Below are 16,745 nucleotides of genomic sequence, written 5' to 3'. Positions count from 1 at the left end.
CATGTTCGTTGATTCTCTAAAATAAACATTAAAATCATAACCTTCCATTTGCTATAACATATTCATCAATTTTAAAAAGTGAGTTCAGGGATAGATAATGGTTAGCAAGTAAAAAACACAGATGAATAGTGTGACTCAGAGACAACCATTTTTTTTTTTTCCGGTGTGCAAAAGGACTTTTTTTTTTTAAGATTTATTTTTATTGGAAAGACAGATTTTCAGAGAAAAATAGAAACAAAGAGGAAGATCTTCATTTCACTGGTTCATTCCCCAAATGGTCACAAGGCTGGAGCTAAGTTAATCCAAAGCCAGGAGCCAGAAACCCTCTTCCACGTCTCCCAAGTAGGTGTAGCATCCCAAGGCTTTGGGCTCCATTGCTTTCCCAGGCCACAAGCAGAGAGCTGGATGGGAAGCAGAGCAGCTGGGACATGAGTTAGCACCCATTTGGGATGTCAGCATTTGCAAGTGGAGGACTAGCCAATTGAGCCATTGTGCCAGTCACGCAAAGTAAAATTTATTAAAGATATTAAAGATGCAAAACTTCTGCTATAGCAGGAGTGGGGCTTGCAAGAGAAAGCTTGCAACAATCACTTTTATGCTGGTTTTGGCAGAGTCATCATTTCTCTAGAATTTGTTTACTAAATCATAAACAGGCAGGAAATTTGGGGAGATATCTAAAAGAAAAAAGTACTTTAATAATATTACTTAATTTAAAACAATAGGGGTTAGGCTGGGGGCGTGCAAATGAAAGCTTCCACCCCATCAGCAGCACAGTTTCATTTGATGGGAGGGAACACAGCCTAGGCTCCTGACCCAGGAATTTCACACTGGCAGCTGCTTAAATGTGGCTGGTGCCATTGTGGGTTGGGTTGGACGCACGAACAAGAGCTTCCACCCCACCAGCTGCACGTAGTTTCAGAAATTCATCCCACCTGGTGCTTAAATGCAGCTGGCACCATCTTGGGTCAAATTGTGCAGGGTTCCAGGGGCACCGCCCAAACTCCTCTGGTAACAAGCTCTGGGGACTTGGGGGTGTGGCTAAGGGGGCCTTATTGTTGGCACAGGTGGGAGTGTGTAGGAACCTCAGAGTTCATGCCCAGGTGATGAATGACTTCTGAGGGACTTCCATGGACATTGCCACTGTTCTAGCAGGTAAGCAAGGGTGCTGGGACTGAGTTCTTTGGAGTGGGAAACAGGAGGACCTTTAAGGGTCAGACTGAAGTACCAGTTCACCTAGGGGGCCTGAGCTGGAGCACTTAACATAGACCATCACCAAATACCAATCACAAACACACACTGAGGCTGGGATGGGGGCCCTCCTGGTAGGGCTGAATCAAGGTACCCACCAGTGAGTCAGAACAGGGAATGTGTAATGCGTGGCTGGCCCATGACACTGAATAGCATGTGAGTGAATCAGGACCGGAGGCAGAATTTGTGGGGGTGTATAGGTGCTCACTCCTGTGGAACAACATTGGCGTGCGAAAGAGCTGTGCCTGGGAACAGGCCTGGTTGGAGTGCTAAGGGAATGCCCTAGCTGGGTTGGAGCTCCCAGAGCTCTGGTGAGCACAAGAGCCAGAATGGGGGGTAATGGTCTAGGCTGGACATGGCTGTAATCTCCCTCGGCACAGATATGGACTGTATCTGGGGAGTGCCAGACTGGGCTAGACTCCAGCACCCACTGGTATGCATGAGAACCAGAACAGGCTGGGCTAGGTCTTGGCTCCCACTGAACTATGTGAAAGTTGTGCCTGGATATGGACCAGGTATGGTTGGGCTGTAGCACCCAACAGTGAGAAATGGAACGGTTGTGGGCTGGTTGGGCAAGGCCATTGTTCCCATCAAGACAAGAGGCAGACAAAGTCTATCTGGGCCCAAGACCCACTGGTGTGTGCAACATCTACCATTGGGAGGAGACCTGATAGAGGAACTTGGAAAAATTCTTTGTCAGAACTCAGTCATTGCAGATGAGTGAAAGAACCAAGACAAGAAGCAGCCCAGACCAGGCCAGGTTACAATACCCACTGGCATACTTGTGGGTCAGGTCTGGGATCAGGCCAGGCTGGGCTAATTCATAATGCCCACTGGTAGATCTGAAAATAAGACGAGATGCAGGAGGGGCTGAGTCAGGCCACAACACTAGCCAGTTCACATCAGGGCTGGGATGGGGGCTGCCCGGGCTGGGCTGGGTTGCAGAACCCACCAGCATGAGCTGGAACTCGGGGCAGGCAGGACCAAGCCAGACTGTAGCACCCACTTGTAGATGCTGAGGTGAGGTGACAGGGGGTGGTGGCTGCTGGGCCTGTGAACTCTATGGGTGCGGGGTTCAGCGGGACTGGGGTTGCCTGGCCCAGGTCCTTAGCCCACCTATGAAATGGGTTCCAGGTCTGTAAGCCCCAGGGGTGGGAGGTTCAGTAGGACCCGGGTCACTTGGCCCAGGTCCATGGCCAATCTGCATGGTGGGTACTGGGTCCATGAGCCTCAGGGTGGTTGGCTTAGTGGGGCCCAGGTTGCCTGGCCTGGGTTCTTGGCCTGTCTGTATGGTGGGTGCCTGGTCCATGAGCCCTGGAGGTCAAGGATCTGGCAGTGCCCTGGTCACCTGGCCCGAGTCCATAGCAAGCCTGTGTGGTAGGTGCTGGGTCTGTGATATTTATTTTGCTGTGAAACAATTTTTGAAATCTACACATGTGTTTTTTTCAAAAACTCCCAAGAAAAATTCATATTATAAAAGAGCCCATGCATAGATTTCAAAATGTTTTTCATCAAAATAAACTTACATTTAAATTTCATTTTCCACAAACTTTTTGAAATACATATATATATATCCAGCTAGAAAAATCAGAAAATAAAGGGGAAACCTCACCTTAAATTTCTAAATATAAACATTGGTATTCTGTACTTTCTTATTCATAATCACATTAAATAATTACATGAAATTACACAGGTTTTTTTTCCCTATTCATTTATTACTCTTTACTATTTATGTTTTTCCAGTTTTTCATTTCATACATAACTTTTTAAGAAGACTTTTAAGTAAATTTCAGAAGTTGCTTTTCTGGCTTGGACATTTGGCACAGCAACTTAAGTCAGCACTTGGAAAGCCAGTACCCCATATTGAAGTGCTGGGTCAAGTTAACTCCAATTCTGATTCAGCTTCCTGCTAACATGCAGCCTGGGAGGCAGCAAGTGCTGGCCTGTGGATGTGAGTCCCTCCCACTCATGGAGGAGACCTGTATGGAGTTTCAGGTTTCTGACTTTGACCCAGCCTAACCCTTTAGGAGTGAATCACAGTATGGAAGCTATTTCTCTGTTTCCCTCAATTTCAAAAGAAAAGGAAAATAAATACATAAAAATGTAAAAGTATTTCATTTTTCTACTATTCTAGCTCCCTGCCTTTCATTCTCCTTTCAAAACTTTCTCCAGCTCACCACTCTCAAGGTCATCTATAATAAATCAAGTTCTGTCAACAGATCTGTTAGAGGGTCTGTCTCTTCCCTACTTAAAAATATTTACACTGTGAAACAGTCAATACTTTCTTGAGTCAAAAATCCAAACTTTTCCATATTTAATAGAAAAGCTTCCATTTAGTTAATGCACACAGATGAGACCGTGCAAGTCAACTAGTTCTAGCCACCATCCTGTTTATGGAACTCTGTCATCACTGGCTATTCCAAAAACAGTGTTGCAGCCCAGCAGCTAAAACAGGGGGATTGTGTCATCAATCAGTCAAAAACATAACCCTGAAACCTACCCAGAATTATACTTGTAGAAATAATCACATATTTACTATTCCTACAAAGCTCAAAAATTCCTACAGAGCTTCTAAAAATTGTCACCACCAGCCATTTTGTGTGTATGTTAGGATGCCACGCAAGGGATCGAGGGAACTGACACTGATTTATCCATCACACGACATTTGTTGAGTTTCCAGTGTGCATATATAAACATGCTCAGAGATTTCTTTTCCCATTTCCACTTGACTCCTGCAAATAAACAAACTTCATCCTGTTTATTTCCTGCCTTGCTACCTGGGCTGGGTGTTTTGAATCAGGCACTCCCTTTCTCACCAGCTGTTGGTGCCAACAAGAACAGTCTCGGAGCCCTGTTTCCTGCTAAGGTTTCTGTCCTTATTCCTGTGGGCCCTGGTCATTTTGAGCTGTTCATCATTGCCTCACTGTATGCTTTTCCAATTAAACTCATGCACAGGGTTTTCATGTCAGCTTTATTTGCGATAATGAATAACTGAAACCACCTAAAGAGTCGGCTAGGAGATCACTTTTAAGATTACATAGCATGATGTAACTATTTTGGCTTTTTAATTCAACGAATGCTTCTTTAATAAAAACTCTTTAAAGTCAGCCTCAGGGGGCAGGTGCTTGGCCTGTGTACTAGGTTTCCCATATCAGAGTGCTTGGGTTTGAGTACTGACTCTACTGCAAACTCCAGCTTCCTGCTGTGGCAGCCCCTGGAAGGGAGTCCCTGTGTTCTCATGGGGAAGACCTGAATCAGGTTCCTGGCTCCTGGCTTCAGTCTGACCCAGCCGTGGCCATGAACCAGTGCATGCAGACACACTCTCTCACTTTGATCTCATGTCTTTGTCTCTCTGCCTCTCAGCCAAATGAACATTAAAAAAAAAACCCTGATATTATAACATTTATTTCAAATGATTAGAATATATAGAAAAAAGAGTATAGAGCAAAGACAGCCTTTTCATCTTAAAGACTATCTCTTGATTTACCATATTACAAAATGCTTTGTCTACAACTGAAGTATTTGTAGGTGGAAGTTACACAGTGAAAAGTTTTTGGTTGTTAGTAAAAATAATATCAACTTACCTGTTCAACATCCTTTTTTTCACTTATCAGAACACTAAGACCATTTCCTATGTAATGTGTTTTAAATTATGATTTTACAGATTACATGCCATAATACTCAATTCACTTAATCTTGTACCTTTGGGTTAATTTGCAAGTCTGTTAGGCATCCAATTTTTCTAAATTTAGCATTTCAAGAAATAGATGACTTCTTCCTCATCCTGACAGTAATCTTTTACACTCTGGAAGGAATAAAAGCAGCAGCAATTGGAATGAAATTGGCGTGATTAGTTCAGAGTCAATATTTTCCATTTTAAGAATTTCAAATCACTCACTTCCCAGCTGCTCTGACACGCTTCCCTGCATCCCAGACAGGGCACTGGTGGTTAACTTGGATGAATCTAGGAGACGTCATGTTTGTCCACCGAAGGACAAGAATTGCATGATTCTAACTGTACTGAAAGTCTGTATTATTGTCAAGAACACAGAAGCAGAGACTGGAGCGGGAGTTGCCAGAGGCTGCAGGGGCGGGGGTGGGACAAAAACGGAGTTGCTAATGAATACTAAAATTTCAGTTACATGAGGGATATAAATTCTAGAGACCTGTTGAAAGCTGTGCTCAAAGATAGCAATATTGTATTGTACACTGAAAAATGTTACTACAGTTGAGTTCATATTGGTAAGAACATCAATAAAATTAAAAAATAATGTAATGGACTAAAATACCAATGAAAATGATACGTACATGAGCAGGGTTTGTCAACTGGTGGCTTTCCCTACATGTGGTACATTTTGGCAACCAAAAGAATCTTTAGTAACATAGCCACCTTGAATTTTATCTGGCTGAATTGTAGTTCTTGCATGGGTCACATGCTTGCAGGTGAAATCACTTCCTTCTAATTTATAATTCCTGGTTTTGTCTCAAAGTGGAAATCATCGGGTAGAGGGAATCATGTCCACCTCCCTCTCACAATTCTAACTTGCTTCCATTTCTCTTGAAAATATTTCCTCAACCACCACTCAAATGTCACTTAACAAACAGTAAATGGAAATGAGAAAGTTGCAAAGACAGGTGCCTGAAAGAACTTTGCTTTGATAATACTGCTTAAGCAGAAGTCACAAAGGACAAAGTAATAAGGCAATCAAGGAAAAGTTGCTTCCAAGAGCAAGTGGGCAGGGTCATCAAGGGCCCGACACAGTCACAGACTTAGCTGTCAACCTTTCAACTCTCCTGCAATTGCTATGGAGCTGTATTTTTTTTTAAATATTGATTTATATGAAAGGCAGAAGTTGAGGGAGAGACAAAGAGATCTTCCATCTGCTAGTTTACTCCTCAAATGGCCTCAAGGAAGCCAGGAGCCAAGAGCTTCATCTGGGTTTCCCATATGGGTGGCAGGGCCCCAAGCACCTGTCATTCTCCATTGCTTTTCCAGGAACATTAGCAGAGAGCTGGACCAGAAGGGGAGCAGCTGGGATTCAATTCAATGTCCATATGGAATGTTGATATTGTAGGCACTCTCTTTACTGATCATGCTACAATTCCAGTTCCTAGAGCTGCAATTTAAACAGGTGGGTAAATGTGATACTAGGATCCAGAAGGCCAGAGAATTTTGTTTGGTTATATTCCATGTTGTTAGTATTCAACTGGCATTGAGTAAAGGTTTTGAACAAAATTTTAGCCCTTGCACTTTTGTAAGCTCAAACAAAATCTGATCTAATGTGACTCTGCAAATATCAATACAGAAGCATTCCAAGACTTTGTGTTTCTCAGAGACAGTTTAGGAATAGCTCTACAAGCCTGATAAAATCAAAGGGGTCATGCCATAAAAAGTAGAAACATTTTATGTTGGAATACAGCAAACTGGGATCATCCTAACAAAATCTCCTATTAATGATCCGTTCAACATGTTTCCAGTTTTGAGTTGGAAAGGGGGCCCAGAAGAGCTTTGGAGGAGCTAGGAACACATAGCTGCTCAATACTAGAAATGGAGAAAGGCAAGTCAGACTGTATCTATGCCTTTGATTGAACAGTTGTATTTCCCTTTGACTTGGATGATCTGGGAAATCATGTCTTTTTCCACTGGGCTCATTCAAGAAATAGGCTTTCTTCCTGTACAGTGCTCAAAGGAGCCGCTGGGCAAAAGGCCACTTAGACAGGGGGGCAATGTTTCTCTTTCTCTCTCTCTCCTTTCACTGTTGAAATGCATTAAATATTACTAAGGTCAAATATGGATCAAAGGTTGTATTTGGAGTAGTAAAAGACAATTTTACAGTAGCCAGCATTACTTTAAAAGAAGTAGCAAGCATACTTCTTTAGCAAGGTTTTTTTTTCCCCCTCATCATATGCATGACACACAGAGAGTTATTAGGCAGCTGGCATTGAGCCATGGGATCACCACAAGTTCATCTCAACATCAAAATAATTCGATTTTGTGTCATTTGGTTTTTTAAAAGATTTACTTATTTTTATTGGAAAAGCAGATTTAAACAGAAAAGTAGAGACAGAGAGAAAGATCTTCCATCCACTGGTTCACTTCCCAATTGGCCAAAACAGCCAGAGCTGAGCTGATCTGGAGCCAGGAGCCAGGAGTCTCCCATGCGCAGGGTCCCAAGGCTTTGGGCCACCCTCCCCTCTGCTTTCCCAGGCCACAAGCAGAGAGCTGGATGGGAAATAGAGCAGCTGGGACACAAACCGGCACTCATTTGGGATCCAAGCATGTGCAAGGCAAGGATTTAGCTACTGAACCACGTATTGGGCCCTTGTTTCATTTCTATATTCCATAACTTTTAGATGTGACTACAGATATTTTCTATTTTAGGAAAAGACAGATCATCAAGAAGAAAGTAGAAAGAAACCCTTGAATATCCTGTAAATATTTCTGGTTCTAACAAAAATTTCACTATGAATATTTTTTTAAACATACGAAACTGTTTTATTTGTTCAGTCAAGTATGAGTACATGTACAGGAGGAACTGGCAAGCACAAAGAATAAAGTTCTTAAGTAAATATAATAAATTCTCACAATTTCTCTTACTCGCAGTAAGTTTTTGCACTTGGACAAAAAGAAAAGAGCTTGTGAGTGTGTGCTAGGTTTAATTTTGTGTCAAGGATTTAGCAGGGCAATGAACACTAAATGATGAATTGCTGTTGATCTAACACGGTTCCTAATAATTTTTAACCAACAGTCCTTTCCATACGTGTGCAGTTAAGCAAAGTCACAAAATTGCACCTGACAAAGGAAATAAACTGTTTGTACAGAGATTAGTCTCTTCGACCATACCTGCTCACAGGCCCCTCACCGTTGCCCAGTAAGTGCACAGTCTTGGGGAGGCAGGGCAGATAGGGTTTTATTGCCCTTTTCTCCAAGAAAAAGGCTGATAATATGCTTTGCAGATCAATGTTCACAGAAGCCTCAGATCCAACCGGAAATAACGAGCCACTTAAAGGTAACCTGGTTCTCGGGGAGCTCATGCTGACAGCTCAGTTAGGGTTGGAATGTGGGCCAGTTCAAATCCCTCCCTGGTGAGTACATCAGGGAAGGCAAAAAAATGAAGTGGGTCCCACAAGGAAGAACAAGCTCAAATTTCAGGAACCACACTTTCCCCTGGTTCTCCAAGAAATTCTGTCCTTTATAACATTTTAGGACTGAGTAGCTCACCCTTGGCACAATGTGAATTGATTGCCCGTTCAGCATGATAAATTGAGATATGAATTATTGTAGCATTCTTATACATCACTCTAGCAACTCTCAGGGTCCAAAACCTGCTTCATGTCTGACCTGGCTGTTGTCTTCATGTTTGCACTTGAAAGTCAGGCCTTCCTGTGCAATATTTTGTGTGGATACTTACAGGCCTTTAAATATACAGATTTAAGAGTTTATTGTTGCTAGATTTCAAAGCATTATAGAATGTGAGGATTTCTTTATCTGAAAGAGTTACAGAGAAACTCAGAAAAACTCACATGGGAGGCCTGAATGAAGCTCCTGGCTTCATTTTGGCCAAGTCCTTGCCACGGTGGCAATTTGGAGAATAAACCAGCGGATAGTAAATCCTTCTCTCTGCCTCTTCTCCACCGCTTTTCTTTATAACTCCACCTTTTGAATAAATGAATCTTTAAAAGCAAACAGAACAAAATCCCTACCAATCCCAGCACATGGCTCCCTCGCTTTGTTAACCTCCCACAACGCTCCACAAGCTTCAGGAGGAAACTCCCAACCTGTTGGTAACCCCACCTACTGTCCTGGTCCTTCCTAGGCTCCGTGCAGTGTTGCTCCACTGTTTGGACTTGTGTCCTATGCCTCCTCCCCACTCTAATGACTCCTAGTTATTCCAGCAGGCACAGTTGTCAGTCAGGCGTGAGCCCTCTGCTCCCCTCTGCCTGTCTCTCTCATGATGTTTAAAGGTAGAAAGGGTGTTTTTCGTCTCACCTTGCCAATTTGTTAAATGAATACATGAAAATAGTCAGCTTTGTTATTGGACCCAAATTCCCTTCCCTCTCTAACCTCCCCCTATTCTCTTGACTTTACAAACAAGAACCATTGGGATGTGCCTATGTGAATGGATTTTAAATGTCTCACAAAAAGGAAAACTAAGACATTTTTTCCTTTATGTGATTGAAGCAAACCACAATGGTTCATTTAGAGCTTTTACTTTTAATTACAATAGAGGAAAATCGTTGCAATTTCTAATTTAAACACGAAGTTTTTTTTTAATGTAAAGCACGTGGAAAGCTTAGGAAAGGTTGTAATGCTTAGGGAGAATTTTCAGAAGGTTGGGGGGAAGGGGCGCATAGCCAGAGCGCTGAACTCTCCTCCCCCCTTCTCTCCCTAGTGCTGCTGAGAGCCTGCAGACAGGGCCACCTGAAACCACTTTGCACTCCATCCTGCAGCTTGAATGCAGCTACTCTCAATAATCCTAAACTGTTCTGCAGGCTAGAGAACAGCAAAACACTTCTCGGCAGGTCGGTCCCACTCCCAGCAACGTTTTCCTCCACGGCCGCGGGTAACGACGTCGCACTCAGCTCACACCTCCCTCCCTGGCCCTTTATCCCGTCCCCCACACCCGCCACTCCAGCAGCCGCCATTCATCCGCACGTGCCAGCTAAGCCCTCTCTGGAGACCCGCTTCTAGCGCTCAAGAGCCTCAACAAGGAGTGAAAATCAGGAAAGTCAAAGCCGCAGGGCGAAAATTCCTCAACGGATAGTTGCTTCACCTGAAGCGACCCTCAGCCAGTCAACCCCAAATTGACGTTATTTACCGTAGTCACCATCGTGTAGCCCAAAACAATTTGCATAGACCCTTCACTCGCTCAAAAATTGTTTAAGTGCCTCATAAAATTAACAGTGACGTTCCATCCATTCATCCCCCTGACCGGGTATTCAATTCCTTAATGACAAGCGCCCCGAGTGCCACTACCACCCCCGGCATAGTCACTGACCTGCCGTCAAAAGGGAGAGAGGAAACTGCGCCTGGGTTACTCAACTTTTCGTTCTTCTCCACCCTCTGTTGGGGCAACAGCCGAATTCACAAAATGAGCAACCCCAGGAAGCCCAGAGCGGCTGGCCGACGCCACCGCTCTCCACTCTCCGCGGATTACCCCCGCCGACGGGCGGGTGGTGCCTGTCTCCTTGGCCCTGCGCCCCGGGGTACCCCCTCCTCCATCGCGCGGGCGACGCGTGCGAGTGGCAGAGAGCGGAAGCTAGCGGACTGCGTCCTGCCCGCGGTCGGCCTCTGTCTCCGGCCAGAGTGCTCTCAACAGCCCAAGGAGGGTCTGAGTGAGGAGGGTTCAGGCCACCGAGAGCGGGACCGGGACCTGGACCTGGACCTGGGGCGGTGAGCTTGCCCAAGGAACCCTGGGACCCCTGGAGACTGGATCCAGAGTAGGGAATAGGGCGCCTGCAAAGCGTGCTCTAGTGGCCTGGGAGCAGCGGTAGGGCAGGAGAGAGGGCGGAAGCCGGCAGGAAACTCTGAGAACCTGGCCTGGCCGGCCGGGCTGGGAACAATGTAGCAGAGAAGGACAGGGCGGCGCCCAGCTGGGCTGCCCAGCCCGCTCACCTCGCTCTGGCTCTCTGCCCGGGACTGGGGAGGAGTAGGAGGGAGTCGGACCCGAGGCCTCTGGCTTCGGGGACCGCCCCCTCCCGCGTCCTGGCCGGCGGTTAGAGGCTGCTGCGACAGCCGGAGCCCCGGCGGCAGCATGAGAGCCGGCGCCGCTCCTCCAGGCCTGCGGACGCGCGGCGAGCGGCGGCGGCCCTGCCAGCGCGCGCCATGGGGCCGCCGTGGGGCCCGGAGGCTGGCGGGCGGCGCCGGCGGCGCCGAGGCCGGGGGCAGCTGGAGAGCGCCTCGGCGCTGGTGGCCGCCGGCCTGATGTGCACCGCGCTGGCCGCCTACGTGTGCTGGGAGCAGCTGCCGCCGCTGCCCTGGACGTCCCCAGCTCCGCAGCAGCCGGTGAGCGTGCTGCTGTGGTGGGAGCCCTTTAGGGGACGCGGCGCCGACGAGAGGCCGCCCCCCGACTGCCGCCTGCGCTTCAACATCAGCGGCTGCCGCCTGCTCACCGACCGCGCGGCCTACGGCGAGGCTCAGGCGGTGCTCTTCCACCACCGCGACCTGGCCAGGGGATCCTCCGACTGGCCGCCGCCCTGGAGCGCGCGCGGGGACGCCGTCGAGGATGTCCTGGAGCAGGCGGCCCTGGCGACCTCAGGCTCCAGGCCCCCTGGCCAGCGCTGGGTGTGGATGAACTTCGAGTCACCCTCTCACTCACCCGGGCTGCGAAGTCTGGCAGGTAACCTGTTCAACTGGACGCTTTCTTACCGGGCCGACTCGGACGTCTTCGTTCCCTATGGCTACCTCTACCCCAGGAACCACCCGAGTGACCAACCTCCGGGCCTGGCCCCGCCGCTGGCTCGGAAACGGGGGTTGGTGGCTTGGGTGGTGAGCCACTGGGACGAGCGCCAGGCCCGGGTCCGTTACTATCATCAATTGAGCCAGCACGTGCCTGTGGACGTTTTCGGCCAGGGAGGGCATGGCCGGCCGGTGCCCGACAGCGGGCTCCTGCACACGGTGGCCCGCTACAAGTTCTACCTGGCATTCGAGAACTCGCAGCACCTGGATTATATCACTGAGAAGCTGTGGCGTAATGCGCTGCTGGCTGGGGCGGTGCCAGTGGTGTTGGGCCCAGACCGGGCCAACTACGAGCGCTTCGTGCCCCGTGGTGCCTTCATTCACGTGGAAGATTTCCCCAGTGCCTCTGCCTTAGCCACCTACCTGCTCTTCCTCGACCGCAATCCAGCTGCCTACCGCCGCTACTTCCACTGGCGCCGCAGCTACGCTGTGCATATCACCTCCTTCTGGGACGAACCGTGGTGCCGGGCTTGCCAGGCTGTGCAGACAGCTGGGGAACAGCCCAAGAGCATAGGCAACTTGGCGCACTGGTTTGAGCGGTGAAGCCCGCACCCCTTGCAAGCGACCCAGGTTAACCAAGTTGTCAGCTTCTTGACTGCGGAATCAACATCTTTTTTTTTTTCTTTATTGGGAAGGTGTGATTTGCCAATTAACATTATTCAACAACAAGATGGAGTGGGAAAGGTCCCATGTGATCCTGTTTGATGCACCACTAGCCGTTGGGTTCCATATGCTGTTGATGGTCCCTTGTTCAGGGCTAACGGAGGACACCCAAGCTCAGGTTGTAACTGATGCAGAGGTGCAGAAATGGCTTAGCCAAAAGGCACCAAGGCCATTTCTACTGTATTTCTACCTTGGTGGCCCTATTCACAATGCCCTAAAGCAACAGGAAGCAAACTGCTGGCTTCAGAAAGGGCCTTGGGGTGGCACAGTGGATGACTGGTCATCAGCAGGGCTCTCTCTGTTGGAGTTCTTCAACCAGGGCTCCTGGGACAGGTGAGGACGGTGCTTAAAGGAGCTATTGACTTCCTTAACAAATACTGCTTTTTCTGCCCTGTGAATGGGAACAAGATGCTGGATTGTCCTTGGAGGAGACTGAAGATGAAATATATGGTTGTACTTCCTTAACACAAGAATGTGTCCTGGAAAAATCTGCATTTAAGTCAGGTGTGAAAAGCAGGACCCTGGGAGAGCTCAGTATTTAATGGAGCTCTCTGGAGAATCCCTTTATAATGTGAATGATTGTCTCCTAATTTATTTCCTCTGTCATGTTTTTCTTGTGGTTGGATTTTTTTTTTAAGCATATTGATGTTACACAAGTAAAGCTCAAGCAGAGGCAACTTTCTTCTCTTCCCCCAAACAGCCTATGTTTACAAACAGAAGAAAAGAAGCCACAATGTCACTTTCCACAAAATTATTTATGTCCTGCCTTCACTGAACTTGAATTTTAGGCAGGAAGGCCAATCATTCCAGGGTGCTGGCCTTGCCTATGCGCAGAACAGCACAGCAGGTTGTACTGCATAACAGAATTGTGCAAATGGAAAAAAGAAAGTATCATAGTGTCTGTTAGTGATAGTTTTTATTGAGTTTTTGATTGAATGTTTAGATCCTTGGGAATGGAACTAAGTTAGTGCCTACAATTATTCTGTTAAATCTGCTGTGCTCCCTGTGCCAACAGATTGCTCTCCTACTCTACATATTACAGAAAATCTTCCCATTTCCAGTGCAGTTGAAACTGTGCTATGGGATCTGCCTTAACAACACAGGCATTGACGTTGCAGGTTGTTGAATGAGCTGCATATTCAACAGGTGTCTCTATGTGCCTACTTGATGCCAAACACTGGACTTGGCACCCCAGGGAAGAGAAGAAAAAAGTATACAAGTTAGGTCTGTAATTGTCTACCATTGCCAAAAAAGTGAAAAATGATTGTTAAAACAACTGGTAGAACCAGTCTGAGTAAAGTGACATTTCTGTTGATATAGGCCAAACATCAATAAAAAGTTATATAGACCATAGTCTCTATAATATAGACTAATATATTTTACATGTAAAATAGTGGTGTTGGCCATAAATCTTAAATCCAGTGGATTTAAAACTTGAGATAATGGATTTCCTCCTTACTTTATTATACTGTAAGACTTCCAGTGGCTATTGTGAGGAGGGCCCAAGGTTAGTTTTATAAGAAGTCTTTTAATAGTGGTTTTATATTTGATTAGAACGGTTATCTGAGATGTGAACCAGCTATATCTGTGGGCATTTGTTGCTGGCATGCTTGGAAAGCCTACTGAATCTGGTTGCTTTGCTTTCCTCTGTTCCTCAGAAGAAATTAATACCCATGAGAAATATGGCTTCATTCAACTATTATGTAGACAGATTTGCAAACTACCAATCAGCCAGCAGAGATAATGACAAATTCTATTTTAAAATAAATATTTATGAGATAATGGCCAATGATCTGGGTGTTTCTGGGAATCTACATGGGGCAGTGGGAGAAAATTTAGGTTTTGAAGGTAATCTGATTTAGATTTGAATTCCAGTTGAGTGACATTGGGCCAAGTGGTAATAACCCTGAGCCTTAGCTGCTTCATCTGTCAAATAAGGGAGGCAAGACCTTCACAGCTCATTGTGAGCATTTCAGGAAATGAGTGAAGGGTGCCCAACACTTAGTGGGCACAAGTTGACTTTACGTTTTTTCCTTCTTTCCTTGCAGTGATTTCAGGATGCTCTTGAGTCATTTATACGTGTGTCTAAAATGAAATCTGAAGGACGTTACAAAATAAATCTGAAATTTAAAATGTCTCCTCTTGTGTATTTCAAATGAATGTAAAGCTAAGCTTTATTTCAGGACCCAATATTATCATTTAGATTAAGCATATGCTTACACCTATGCTTAATTTTTTCTGATTGTTTTGGCAAAGCTATGTGGTTACACTATTATTTCACCGGTGCTCTGTTAGTATTAAGTCTATTGGGAATGAATTACCTGCTGATTAATTAGCATAAGTATTCACATGAAGGTTTTCAGCCTGGAGTACATTTTTAGGCTAATTTCTTCACAGAACAAGAAAAAAAAATTAGCAACTGCTTATTATGTTATTTGTTATTCTAAGCAAAAGCACATAAGAATTCATATGTATATTTCAAAATATATTTCCTCTTATTGTCATGCTTTCTCTTCTTTCAAATGTATTACAAATTTAGTATGTCTTGTACTTGTTGGCTAATGCCACAAGTGCACCTATAATGGTATTTGCAACAGAAGAAAGCCTGACTTGCCTTCAGTAGTCAGATTCCAAGTCATATTTCTTGGCACTAAGGGGAGCCAAGGGATTTCATGAAAAGAGCTTGAAGTTTGGAGTCAGAACCTGGGTATGTGACTCTGCCACTTTTTGTGTTCCTGTGGCCTTGATTACAAAAGTTATTTAACTGTTTTCGCTTTCCTCCTTTATAATGCATGAATGCCTCTACAAAACAAGGATTAAGTGTGATGATGTATGCCGAGGTGCTGAGTACAAGGCGAAGTGCTACATAATTACAGGGTACTCTATAAAGTTTCCAGGCTCTGTCTCAGGGATCAGTACAATTGTTCTGTAACAAAATCACAGTGAATAGCTCCTGCCTCTGGGGCCACATGGCCACATGGTCAGCTGCTACACTCTGTTGCTGCAGTACAAAGGCAGCCAGGGATCATAAGCAGATGATCTAGAGCCCAGGGGCCATAGAGTACAGCCCTCTCTAGCCTTTCGGAGCTAGAAGGAATTTGGGAAACTAGCCATGTTTACTTAATATAACCTGATGGGCATTCTTAGAAGGGACTTAAGGTAGAATTCTTTAGGCAACTATTCCTGGGCTCTTCCACCTGCTTTGCAACATTCCACAATTGGGTGATTTGGGGCAACTTATTTAGCTTCTCTGTGTTGATGCTCTCAGTTGTATTTGAAGGTAATCATATACTTTGTGGAGACATTGAGAAGGTTAGATAAGATGCTTAGAGTACTAAATATAGTGCCTGGAACATAACAAGAATCAGAACAACATTACTTGGGATTAGCAGTCCATTTCACAGAGGAAATAATCAAGACCCAGAGCCATTGAAGGATTTGCCTTAGGTTGTAGTAGTAATGGAGGAGCCTGTCTTGGAGCCTCTGTCACTTGAACTGTGAAATAAGAGGGTTGGACGAAATAACCTCTTTGGCTCTTCAAGTTCCATTTGGTATAATTCTACTAACTGGTTCTCTGGAGCTTAAAGAACTAATTCACCTCCCCATGTGCCTTTTTTATAGTCTGGCAGTGACTTAGTGTGCAGGAGTAGTAAATTGGTAGAAAACTGGGTATTAGAGAGTGTGGATCTGATTTAACTTTAAATATATAAATGCTTAAAGCATTGCATATGCAGATATCAGAGAAATGAGCCAAATTCATGGTAATCAGTGTGACAAATAACTGCATTGAATACGATGTGAATCTCATGAACTTTCATGCCATATGTTTTAAATCAAGTGTGTATATATGTTCATATTATGACAAAATGATTAGAGTAATGAAATGGAAAACATATCACCACCATACACTAATATGTTTAACCATGTCCCAGGACACTTGGGATATTTCTTAGGACAGGTTTTTGTAAGTTTATTGCTTCTAAAGTGGTAAGTAGGCTGCTAACTAGAATGTGATGACCTTGTCCCTTCTGAATTGCACTAAGTGTAGTTTGGCTTTTTCTGATGTTCTGTACCACCTGGCCTTTTTTTTTTTTTTTTTTTACTTTTATCTGGTGATCCATCCATCCCCAAGGCCATACTTAACATATACTTTTCTAAGTCCCGTTTATTTTCCTTTGTGCTCTAATGCCCTCTGTGTACAGCCTCTGGCTCCTGATGCTGAACTAAGTACTGCCACTTCTCAAAGAGGTAGAATTAAGCCTGGGCACCTGATGCTGGGCAGGGTCAGCAAGGTTTCTTTGCAACAACTAATGCTGGATAATAGCAAAGTTAGAGGACGCTGAGTAGTTTCTCATGGTTTCTCTTCTTTCCTACC

The 16,745-nt window shown here is 45.3% G+C and overlaps 1 protein-coding gene across 1 annotated transcript; it reads left to right on the top strand.

The window, feature by feature from the left end:
• Positions 1-10,786: 10,786 nt before the first annotated feature.
• FUT4 (fucosyltransferase 4) lies at positions 10,787-14,507 on the top strand (the record flags this gene model as incomplete). Its single annotated transcript, XM_040976747.1, is given in 1 exon segment — positions 10,787-14,507. A coding segment is annotated over 1 exon segment (1,464 nt), but the record flags the coding sequence as incomplete, so codon positions are not given.
• Positions 14,508-16,745: the final 2,238 nt, after the last annotated feature.

Source organism: Ochotona curzoniae, unplaced genomic scaffold, assembly GCF_017591425.1.
Source record: "Ochotona curzoniae isolate NIBS_2020 unplaced genomic scaffold, NIBS_Ocur_1.0 contig_2723, whole genome shotgun sequence".
Classification (NCBI taxonomy): domain Eukaryota; kingdom Metazoa; phylum Chordata; class Mammalia; order Lagomorpha; family Ochotonidae; genus Ochotona; species Ochotona curzoniae.
The sequence above is the reverse complement of the archived record's forward strand: the minus strand, read 5'-3'. Positions and strand labels throughout refer to the sequence as shown.